The 12,468-nt window shown below is 48.4% G+C and overlaps 1 protein-coding gene across 2 annotated transcripts in view; it reads left to right on the top strand.

The window, feature by feature from the left end:
• The window catches only part of RB1 (RB transcriptional corepressor 1), a 383,417-nt gene that overhangs the window by 24,372 nt on the left and 346,577 nt on the right, over nucleotides 1-12,468 (top strand). For both annotated transcript variants that reach the window (XM_073580241.1, XM_073580240.1), the window contains exons 3-4: nucleotides 3,444-3,556; nucleotides 3,744-3,878. In XM_073580241.1, the coding sequence (XP_073436342.1) occupies nucleotides 3,444-3,556; nucleotides 3,744-3,878 (248 nt within the window). The remainder of the gene's footprint in view (nucleotides 1-3,443; nucleotides 3,557-3,743; nucleotides 3,879-12,468) is intronic.

The raw sequence follows: 12,468 nt of genomic DNA, 5'->3' as shown, positions 1-12,468 counted from the left end.
CCATCTATATGGTCATATAGGTCATAGGAAGCTGAATAAAGTGATACTTTGATAGCTGCGATCCAATGTCTTATTTCAGAGAAATCAAAGTTTCCTTATATGTAAATTAGCTGTTAAGATCTAAGTTCTGGACACTGATCTGCATGAGAAACTGCCTCCAGAGAATATTTTTAATAAAAGTTTTATCACTGTGAGACATGTAACTAATATAGGACTCTAGAACTGACATTTGTCTCATAACAAACACGTTAGCAGCTGCAGCTCTCACAGCTCTGCTATATTGCAACACTATGGAGAAAAAAGCTTCAAGCCTAATAAATTAATATAATAGTTTATTGATAGAAAAAAACAGAACAATAAAAATATTAAAAAAGGGAGGGAAACATATACAAAGATTGCTACACATTCAGGATAGTAACAGACTGCCCTTCCAACAGGTCATGTACCCTCCAAATAAGAAAGCACCCGAGCATACACACTAAATTACGGTAATTGTAATATCCAGAAGGGAGGACAGAGTCTTAAAGTTGTCTAAATCCAGGGGGGGTGTGTGTGTCCGGATGCCGGCGTGAGCGGTTGTACGGCTCCCGGGCTCCCGCCAGGTATACTCACATTGCAACAGAAGCACCCTGCATCGGCACTTCAAACTATTCCCTGATGGGTCCCAGGAGAACGAGGAGCCCCCCGCGCCACTTGGAATGGCATCGGCCAGTCCCGCGGTGGCTCTGGACGCCTTTCTCTTCCGGGAGCAGGGTGCCGCTGGAGTCCGGGGGCCAACTTGCTACGTGGAGGAAGTGGCTCAGGAGTGTCCGGAGGTCGTGTCTGTCGATATCCTGGGGGAAGGTGAGAGGCCTTTGGGCCGTGCAGACGCTGGGCCCCCAGGGGATAAGTGGGGGAAACGGCAAACAAAAATGGAGCCCCAGGGCTGTGCTATCCTGCTGGTTTAACACAGGTGCTAGTCTCCCCTGGTCAACATACTGATAACAATGGTGGTTTACAGCAAGCAGAGGAGGGAGGCCATTTCCCCCCTCTCTGCTGGTCAGGCTCAACTTAGTCCGCACTGCAGATAACCCACACAGTGTTCCCTATTGAGGAGATTGGCACACGGGAAAAAAGGGGTCTCTGTCCCTCATAAAGATCCTCCTAAATTAACCCTTAGTAACACCTGTATAGAAGATGGTAGCGATTATTTAGCGGGGTTCTCTGACGAGGAAGGAGACCACCCCGTTTACCTTCTCCCCCCGTAGTGGCTGAGGTTCTTCTCTCGTTTCCCATCAAAGGAAGACTTTAAAGCATTAATAGCGGAGGTCAAAAGGTATGTGCACACTTTATGCATCCGCAGCAGATTATCCTGCTGTGTACAGTACCATTATTTTCAATCTAAAATAACAAACGCTGGGCACATGCTGCAGATTTTTCCGCTCAGATTTGTGTGGTTTTGAATCCGCAGCATGTCAATTCTTTGTGCGGATTCCGCTGCGTTTTTACACCTCCTCCATTGAAGGAATCCGCAGGTGTAAAAACGCAGGGTAAATCCGCAGGAAATCTGCACTAAATCCGCAGGTAAATGCAGGTCTATTTACCTGCGGATTTAGCAAAATCCGCGTGGGAAAATCCGCAGCAAAATCCGCAACGTGTGCACATACCCAAAGACGCATGCAGGTCAGAAATTGCTTGTGTGCGACAGGACTTGTCAGGCGGAATAGGCTCTTTGGAAGGAGAGCATGATGTAACCAGATCCCATTTGGCTGAATTACACCAGACATTTACTAAGCAGCAGAAATTGGTCAGAGACCTGCAACCTGTTACCGTTATGTTGGGGTCATGGTTGGGATAAGGGTTAGGGGTGTGTTGGGGTTAGGGTTGAGGTTAGAGTTGGGGGTGGGGGGGTTTCGCTGTTTAGGCACATCAGGGGGTCTCCAAATGCGACATGGTGCTTGCCATCGATTCCAGCCAATTTTGCGTTCAAAACAGTGCTCCCTCCCTTCTGAGCCCTGCCATGCACCCAAACAGTGGCTTTCCCCCACATACGGGGTATCAGCGTACTCGGGAGAAATTGCATAACAAATTTTGTGGTCCATTTTTTTTCCTGATACACTTGTGAAAATAAAGTTTGGGTCTAAAGTCATTTTTTTTTTGGAAAAAGTAAACTGTTAATTTTTTCTTTCCATATTGCTTTAGTTCTCGTGAAGCACCTGAAATGTTAATAAACTTCTTGAATGTGGCTTTGCACTACTTGAGGGGTGCAGTTTTTAGAATAGGGTATTTTCTAACATATTGACCCCCCCCCCCCAAAGTCGCTTCAAATGTGAGGTGATCCCTAAAAAAAAAAATGGTTTTGTAAATTTTGCTGGCAAAATGAGAAATGGCTGGTCAACTTTTAACCCTTATAATGTCCTATATTATTTTTTTTTTTTTTTTTTTTTTTAATGCTTCCAAAACTGCTGCTGTAAAGTCGACATGTGGGAAATCTTATGTATTAACTATTTTGTGTGGCACGACTCTGATTTAAGGGCGCAAAAATTAAAAGTTTGAAAATTGCAAAATTTTCAAAATCTTTACCAAATTTCACTTTTTTCCATAAATAAACACAAGTCATATCAAAGAAATTTTACCACTAACATGAAGTACAATATGTCACGAGAAAAGTCAGAATCAGTGGGATCCATTGACTCATCCCAGATCTATAACCTCATAAAGTGACTGGTCAGAATTTTAAAAATTGACTTGTTTATTGAGGTCAAAATTGGTCATTAAGGGGTTAAACCGAATTTTTAGTTGCCAAATATTTTTATTTTTTCATACTTTATTTTGAATATTTAAAAAAAAAAAAAAAAAAATCCCTTGTTTCTTTTTTGTTGTCCCCCAAATTGACCCCGTATTATGATTTTACAATTGGCCCCTTATAGTAGTAATGTCCCCTGTCTTGCAGTAATGTCCCTCCATCTATAGTAATGTCCCCAGTCCCGTATTATACTCTCCAGTGGTTGGTACTGATATTACAGTGCAGTGAGCCGGTCTCTGCTCTGCAATACATTTGAATTGAAGGTGCGTCCAAAGGACACATTAAGTTGAAAAGGAACACCAACATCGACAGCCACTGGATTGGGCCACAATCTTCTCAGGGGCCCGAGGGCGGCACAATCGAGCCTCGAGGGCCACATGTTCGAGACCCCTGGTGTACACTATATGATTAATAAAAAAGTTAGTGTTATTCACCAAAAATGCGTCAAAAACAGTGCAAAATACATTTACTTTTTTTTCAGCATTATTTTCATTTTCTGCCATGCTGCAGATGTAAAAACTAAAGCAGCAAGCAAAAAAAACAACAAAAAACACTGCTTGTAAATATAGTCTAAAGATTTTCCATGTGCTTTTTGAATGTTTCTTAATTCAGAACTAGTTGGCAACCTGTAATAACCAAGCTAATTTCTGCTTGTTAGCGGGACACTCTAGGAAACATCGAAGCATTGGGACTATGCCTGTTTATCACCTCCGTCAACTCTGATGACATGACTTTCACGTTTACTGAACTTCTACGGGCTTTAGATGTAAGGTAAACTTTCATTCTCTTGTTGCACGTGTAAACTTTTGTCTTATAGTCAACTATCACTTCCCTTATGATAGACCTGATCTGTGCAGTGCTGCATGAAATAAATGGTTGTACCATGCCTTTATCTTGTGTTGAAATTCCTTTTTTTTTTTTTTCTTTAACATAACCCTAATTTCCATCTTTCTCGCAGTGTCAGCAGATGTTTTGGGCTTTTAAATCAAATTGATATCAATATGGATAATCTGAGCACCAAAGTTGACAATGCGGTCTCCAAGCTTAAGAAAAAATATGAAACAACTTGCCACTTGTACCAAAAATTTCAGAGGTAAATGCTAGCTTTTTAAAGAATTTCTGAAAAATTGTTAAATTTATGATTTTCTTGATTTATTGTGAAAAGTTTAGCAATCACATTATTTCTTTTGTTACATTTTGTTTATTTTGTATTCAATGCAAGACTGTGCCTTGATCATTTTTGTATTTTTATGCTGTACCAAAAAGTCAAATGCCTATGTCTTGTCTGTTGTTGGACTTCTGTACTTGAATTTTTTTTTTTTTTGTAAGTAAAATTTGTTGATAGTCTTCAGACTTCATAATGCCATGCACACGGTCAAGCAGTCCAGTGCCAGAGGCAGCAAAGCAACCCCAAAACATCAGGGAACCTCCGCCATGTTTGACTGTAGGGACCGTGTTTTTTTCTCCTTCGTCTCATTGGGGGACACAGAGACTGTGGGTGTGTGCTTCTGCCGTCTGGAGGCCGACACTAAGTGTACAAAAAAAGAGTTAGCTCCTCCTCCGCCGCATACACCCTCGCCCCTAGGCCGGGCGTAACTCAGTTTTTGCTTAGTGTCTGATGGAGGCACACGCAGTCTGGAGTTCCAGACTAGATTTTTTTTTTTTTTTTTTCTCCCTTTTTTCTATGAAGATAAGATAGGGGCGACGGATCCTATAGAGAGGATCCGATCTCCCCAAATCACCAACGGGCGACCACGTGTGAGTAACCCTCCACGTGTCCTCTCCCGCACCGAGGGACACATCTGGGACTTTTTTCCAGACATCTATTTTTTATCGAAAGAGGGGCAACGCGTCCTGATTAGAGGACTCGGTTTCCCCACAACTTCATCAGGCGCGTGTGAGCAGAACCAGTGGTCAGCCTCCACGTTGTTCCTCTCCTACTACAGCAGTATGGAAGCCCCGTCCACCCCTTGATGTGAGTCCAGGGGGCTGAATCGGAGGCGCAGGTGAGAGCGGGAGCGGGGGCGGCGATAGAAGGGGGGAAGAGGCCGTGAGTAAGACCGACAGAGCACCCCACCCCCCCCCTCCCCCTCCGGCGGTCCTGCTCACCTTTTTCTATATGGGGCGATCCGTCCCTGCAGCACACCGCAAGCTGGCGCTGGTGACCCGGGCTCCGCACGCCGCGTGTATCCAGGCACGGAGCGCGGCCGGAGGCCGCAGCCGCGCTGCAATCGCGCGTGGCCGCGCGCCGACTTCCGGTGGTTGCCGGAAGTCCCGCCCGGCTGACTTCCGGTGGTAGCCGGAAGTCCCGCCCGCTGACGTCCGGTGGTAGCCGGAAGTCCCGCCCGCTGACGCGGCGGGGGCAGGCGGCAAATGCGGAGACGTGCGATATAGGTGCCGGAGAGAGAGCTTCCCCCTAACGCCTCGCATCCACGCAGGGGACTGCGGACAGGAGCCGGTGGGTGAGTGTAACTCCGTTTTGGAGAACCACGCTGCCTGTCAGGGAAGAGGTTACCCTCCTCCTCCTTCTACTCTGCCTTCAGCCTGTGCAAGTATGTCTGCCAAAGGGAAAGCTCACTCTTTCCTTTACGCGGTTTGCGTGTCCTGTGGGGTCAGGCTGCCAAAGGCACAGGCGGGTAAATATTGTGAAGCCTGTGAGTCGGAGCGCGCCCAGGAGCCCCCCACTGTTTCTGAACCCAGGGGTCAGGACCCCCCGGAATGGGCAGTGTCCTTATCGCAATCTATGCTGTCCCTTACAAGGGCAATTGAATCCCTTCAGGGCCCGGGCAGGAACAGAGAGGGGGGTCTGCCAGCGGAAGAGAGCTCGTCCTCGTCTCAGGACCCTCCAACCATTAGAGGTCGCTCCAGTACCAGGCAAGCTCATATCAAGAGGGTTCGTTCCCCGTCGGCCGGACCCTCCGGGGCTTCAGCGGCGGGTATTAGGGCATCCCGTTCCCCGTCTCTGAGCTCTGGGAGCGATCAGGATGAAGGAGAGGAGGAAGAGGCCTGGAATCTAGAAAGTCTGGGGTTCCAGGATTCGGTGGACAGTCTCATTGAGGCAGTCAACCAGACATTAGAGATCGAGGACGATGTGCCCACAGTCTCAGGTCACAAGGTCTCTTTTAAGAAATCCAGGCGACCACATAGAAGATTTGCCACGCATCCGGAGTTTGAGGAGCTAGTCCAGAAACATAGAGATCACCCGGATAAGCGTTTTGCAATGCAAAAAGCGCTGCAGGCAAAGTATCCGTTTCCCCCTGAGCTCCATAAGGCTTGGGTAGAGTCGCCAGTAGTGGACCCTCCGGTATCACGTTTAGCATCAAGATCGCTATTGTCGATACCCAGTGTTTCCTCTATAAAGGACCCAACTGATCGCCTCATGGACGGGCTTGCCCGCTCGGTATATGAGGCAGCAGGGTCGGCTCTGGCCCCCTCCTTTGCGGCGACTTGGGTGGCTAAGTCCATGGTTTCGTGGGGGGACGCTCTGTATAAGGCCCTCCAGGACAGGGATCTCCCCGCAGAGGTCTTAGAGGTGGCAAATCAGATGTCAGGAGCAAGTGATTATCTTGTCAGCGCCTCACTGGACGCGGCCGAGTGCTCGGCGGTGGCGGCGGCGAATGCGATCGCCATTAGGCGTGCATTATGGCTGAGACTGTGGAAAGCGGATTCTATCTCTAAAAAATCCTTAACCTCATTGCCTTTCCAGGGCAATCGACTGTTCGGTGAGAAGCTGGATAGGCTCATCTCAGAAGCCACAGGGGGGAAAAGTAGTTTCCTTCCGCAGCAGAGAAGTTGCCCGGCTTTCAGGCAAACGCAAAGGCGTTTTCGCCCCTTTCGTAGCCCCTGGGGGGGGTCTTCGGCCAGGGCGTACTCCTCCGCAAACGATGGCCAGAGTAGGGAAAAACAAGTCTCTTACAGGGCCAATCCGCTGGGTAGAGGCCGAGGCCATTTACCCAGAGCGAAGGGGGCCAGGCCCCAAAAGCCTCCAGCTAAATGACTGGAGGCACTCCGTACCTACGGACGACAGAGTGGGCGGACGCCTACTAGGGTTCAGCCACGTTTGGGTCGCAGTGACTCGCGACACTTGGGTGGCAGAACTTGTATCGTCCGGGTACAAGATAGAGTTTGTCGGACGGCCACCGCAGCGATTCTTCCGTTCGCGACTTTCCAAAACAGATGCGCAGGCAGAGAGTTTGTTACAGGCGGTAACATCGCTACAGCACAAAGGGGTCATCGCCCCAGTGCCGCAGGGCGAAGAGTCGCAGGGGTTTTACTCCAATCTTTTTTCGGTCCCCAAAAAAGACGGGACTGTGAGGCCGGTTCTGGATCTAAAGATCATCAGGGTCAGGCGATTCCGGATGGAATCCCTCCGCTCGGTCATTGCAGCCATGGATCCAGGGGAATTTCTGGCCTCAATCGATGTGCAGGATGCATATCTGCATATTCCGATATTCCCCCCACACCAGAGGTTCCTGCGATTTGCGATCGGAGGACGTCACTTCCAATTCGTGGCTCTGCCCTTCGGTCTGGCCACTGCCCCCAGAGTCTTTACAAAGATAATGGCGGTGGTTATGGCCATCCTGCATGCACGGGGCATAACGGTGTTACCTTACCTGGACGACCTTTTGGTAAAGGGGCCGTCGTTTCAGGAGTGCCAGGACAATGTCAGTATTTACTCTGGATACCCTGGCCCGTCTGGGCTGGCTGATCAATTGGAACAAGTCGTCTTTAGTTCCAGCCCAAAAGATCGTGTTCCTGGGCATGATTTTCGACACCTCCCGGGGGCTGGTGATCCTCCCTCAGGACAAGGCGCAAAAAATCAAGCAAGGGATACGGATACGGAACCTTCTACAGCCGGGCTCCAGATCCATCCGGTATGGCATGAGTGTTTTGGGCAGAATGGTGGCGGCGATAGAAGCAATCCCGTTTGCCCAGTTCCATCTCCGTCCGCTTCAGCATGCGCTCTTGACAGCATGGGACCGGAGGCTGCTGTCTCTCAGTCATCGGTGCAAGTTGTCTCCGCTGGTACGGGGTTCGCTCCGGTGGTGGACTCGCGACTCGTCTCTGGTTCAGGGGAAACCCTTTCCCCCGGAACAATGGTTGGTGGTGACAACCGATGCAAGCCTGCAAGGTTGGGGGGCAGTTTTCCAGAGTCACATAGCCCAGGGGCGGTGGTCCGTCCAGGAGATAGTTCTCCCGATCAACATTCTGGAGATACGGGCAATACGATTGGCCCTACAACATTTCCAGTGTTTCCTGAGACACCGGCCGGTGCGCATCCAGACGGACAATGCGACAGCAGTAGCATATGTCAACCATCAAGGGGGCACGCGCAGCCAGGCAGCCATGCGCGAGGTCGGACTGGTACTACGTTGGGCGGAGAAGAACCGCGTGGTAATTTCAGCGGTGCACATTCCAGGAGTCGAAAACTGGGTGGCAGATTTTCTCAGCCGACAGGGGGTCGCGGCAGGGGAATGGTCCCTGCACCCCGAGATCTTTCAGCAGATCTGCCAACGGTGGGGGACACCAGACGTGGACCTTATGGCATCCAGAGAGAATGCCAAAGTACTAAGGTTTGTCGCTCGATCCCTCGATCCGCAGGCAATCGCAGCAGACGCGCTGGTGCTCCCGTGGAGCCAGTTTCGTCTCCCGTACTTGTTCCCCCCGCTGCCGCTGCTTCCAAGAGTTATCAGGAAAATAAGGAGAGAGAAGGTTCCAGCAATTCTGCTGGCCCCAGATTGGCCCCGGCGGGCCTGGTACGCAGATCTGGTCCAACTAGTGGTGGACGTACCCTGGCGTCTTCCAGATCGGCCGGACTTACTGTCCCAAGGGCCGATCTGCCATCCGAACTTAGGGGCCCTGTGTTTGACGGCGTGGCCATTGAATCTTGGCTGTTAACACAGGCAGGATTCAGACGCGATGTGGCGGCCACGATGGTGAGTGCCCGAAAGCCTTCCTCAGCAAGGGTGTATCATCGGACTTGGGAAGTTTTCTTCCGTTGGTGTAGGGATCGTGAAGTGGCTCCTCTGGTTTTTTCGATTCCCAACGTACTGGCTTTTCTACAGGCAGGGCTGGACGCAGGGTTGGACCCGAGTTCCCTCAGAACGCAAATCTCGGCCCTGTCGGTACTTTTCCAACGAAAAGTCGCTTCCGTCTGGCAGGTTAGGACGTTTATGCAGGGGGTCGCACATTTAGTACCCCCCTATAAGGCGCCGATGGAATCATGGGACCTGAATTTGGTGCTCAGAGCCCTTCAGGAGGCCCCTTTCGAACCATTGCAAGAGGTCTCTTTACCTTACCTGTCCAGAAAGGTCGTTTTTCTAGTAGCCATAACGTCTATTAGGCGGGTTTCGGAATTGGCGGCCTTATCTTGTAAACCACCGTTCCTAACCTTTTATAAGGATAAGGTAGTTTTAAGGCCAGCTCCCCCCTTCTTGCCGAAGGTTGTGTCTGCGTTTCATATCAACGAAGACATCGTCTTGCCCTCGTTTTGCCCGGCACCGGTGCACAGGGTAGAGAAGGCTTTGCACACCCTGGATCTGGTAAGAGCTCTTAGGAGGTATGTGACAAGGACGGCGCCATTCCGCCAGACAGACGCTCTATTCGTGGTTCCAGAGGGTCGGAGGAAGGGGCTCGCTGCGTCCAGAGCGACTTTGGCCAGATGGGTTCGCCTGACGGTCCAAGAAGCTTATCAAATCAGTGGCACGCCGGTTCCGGCAGGGATCAAGGCTCACTCGGCACGGGCAGTGGGTGCCTCATGGGCACTACGACACCAGGCTTCAGCGGAGCAGGTATGCAAAGCAGCTACCTGGTCCAGTTTACATACGTTTGTCAAACATTATAACGTACATACCCAGGCATCCTCGGATGCAAGCCTGGGAAGAAAGATTCTCCAGGCAGCAGTTGCGCACCTCTAATCAGGGGCGCAAATTAGCAGGGATTGGGTGAGCTAAGATCCCGCCCAGAGGACTGCTTTAGGACGTCCCACAGTCTCTGTGTCCCCCAATGAGACGAAGGAGAAACATGGATTTTTGTGAGTACTCACCGTAAAATCCTTTTCTCCGAGACGCTCATTGGGGGACACAGCACCCACCCTATCAGCCAGTTGGCATTTACTTATTTTGAGTTTTTACAAATCCTTGTACAGGGTTTAGGGTGGCCCCTTTTTCAGACATATAGTTTCTTGCCTGAGTTTAAGGCGCGTTCTCCTACTGCTTATGCACTAAACTGAGTTACGCCCGGCCTAGGGGCGAGGGTGTATGCGGCGGAGGAGGAGCTAACTCTTTTTTTGTACACTTAGTGTCGGCCTCCAGACGGCAGAAGCACACACCCACAGTCTCTGTGTCCCCCAATGAGCGTCTCGGAGAAAAGGATTTTACGGTGAGTACTCACAAAAATCCATGTTTTTCTTTGAATGCCTCTTTTTTTCTCCTGTAAACTCTATGTTGATGCCTTTGCCCAAAAAGCTCTACTTTTGTCTCATCTGACCAGAGAACATTCTTCCAAAACGTTTTAGGCTTTTTCAGGTAAGTTTTGGCAAACTCCAGCCTGACTTTTTTATGTCTCGGGGTAAGAAGTGGGGTCTTCCTGGGTCTCCTACCATACAGTCCCTTTTCATTCAGACGCCGACGGATAGTACAGGTTGACACTGTTATACCCTCGGACTGCAGGGCAGCTTGAACTTGTTTGGATGTTAGTCGAGATTCTTTATCCAACATCCGCACAATCTTGCGTTGAAATCTCTTGTCAATTTTTCTTTTCCGTCCACATCTAGGGAGGTTAGCCACAGTGCCATGGGATTTAAACTTCTTGATGACACTGCGCACGGTAGACACAGGAACATTCAGGTCTTTGGAGATGGACTTGTAGCCTTGAGATTGCTCATGCTTCCTCACAATTTGGTTTCTCAAGTCCTCAGACAGTTTTTTCGTCTTCTTTTCTCCATGCTCAATGTGGTACACACAAGGACACAGGACAGAGGTTGAGTCAACTTTAATCCATGTCAACTGGCTGCAAGTGTGATTTAGTTATTGCCAACACCTGTTAGGTGCCACAGGTAAGTTACAGGTAATGTTAATTACACAAATTAGAGAAGCATCACATGATTTTTTAAACAGTGCCAATACTTTTGTCCACCCTCTTTTTTTATGTTTGGTGTGGAATTATATCCAATTTGGCTTTAGGACAATTCTGTTTGTGATTTTTCATTTAAGACAAATTAAATTAAGATAATAACAAAGAATTTGTGTTTGCAGTCATTTTCAGGAAGAAACTGAGTATTATCTGACAAAATTGCAGGGGTGTCAATACTTTTGGCCACAACTGTACATAACTCGCCTGCGTATACACACAGCTCTGCTACATGCACAGCTCAGGTGCATTATTTTAACCCCTTAATGACCGAAACTTTTCGGTTTTTCGTTTTTCGCTCCCCTTCTTCCCAGAGCCACAACTTTTTTATTTTCCGTCAATATGGCCATGTGAGGGCTTATTTTTTGCGGGACGAGTTGTGCTCTTGAACAATACCTTTTGATTTTACCATGTCTTGTACTACAAAACGGGAAAAAAATTCCAAGTGCTGTGAATTTGCAAAGAAAGTGCAATCCCACACTTGTTTTTTTTTTTGCGAGGTTCACTAAATGCTAAAACTGACCTGCCTTTATGATTCTCCAGGTCATTACGAGTTCATAGACAACAAACATGTCTAGGTTCTTTTTTTATCTAAGTGGTTGAAAAAAAAATTCCAAAATTTGCTAAAAAAAAAGAAATTGTGCCATTTTCCGAGACCCGTAGCGTCTCCGTTTTTCGTGATCTCGCGTTGGGTGAGAGCTTATTTTTTGTGTGCCAAGCTGATGTTTTTAATGATACCATTTTTGTGCAATAGTCTCCATGGGAGGCTAGAAGCTGCCACAACTCGATCGCCTCTGCTACACAGGCGATTCTCAGATCGCCTCTATGTAGCAGATTTACTGCATTGCTATGAGCGACTACCACAGGGTGGCGCTCATAGCAATCCGGCATCTACAACCATAGAGGTCTCAAGGAGACCTCTGGTTAACATGCCGACAAACTGATGACCCCCCGAACACATGACGAGGGTCGCCGGTGAGCACATTTGCGGCTGGATGGCTGGGAGGGCTTGTTAAATAACATAGTAACATAGTTTTGAAGGCTAAAGGAAGACCTTATGTCCATCTAGTTCAGCCTAATTTTAGTGCAGCTGTTCTGCATTGTTGATCCTGGGGAAGGCAAAAAACCCACAGAGTAGAAGCGAATTTTCTCCATATGGAATAAAATTCCTTCCCCTAAGCTGGGTCAACCATCTACCTATAATATTATGTTATTCGTAACAGTCTATACTGTTACTCACAATAAAAGCATCCATTCCTTTCTTAAATTCATTCAGTGAGTTGGCCATCACCACTTCCTCAGGAAGAGAATTCCAGAGCCTCACTGCTCTTACCGTGAAGAACCCTCTTCTGTGCTGGTGCAGAAATTGTCTTTCCTTCAAACGAAGAGAATGCCCCCTTTTTCTTGTCACAGTCCTCGGTACAAACAGTTCATTGGAGAGATCTCTGTATTGCCCCCTGAAATACTTGTACATATATATTAGGTCTCCCCTAAGTCTTCTGTTTTCTAGAGTAAATAGACCTAATTTTGATAACCTTTCTGGGTATTGTAGT

Source organism: Dendrobates tinctorius, unplaced genomic scaffold, assembly GCF_039654945.1.
Source record: "Dendrobates tinctorius isolate UK_male_01 unplaced genomic scaffold, ASM3965494v1 ptg000064l, whole genome shotgun sequence".
Lineage (NCBI taxonomy): Eukaryota > Metazoa > Chordata > Amphibia > Anura > Dendrobatidae > Dendrobates > Dendrobates tinctorius.
The sequence above is the reverse complement of the archived record's forward strand: the minus strand, read 5'-3'. Positions and strand labels throughout refer to the sequence as shown.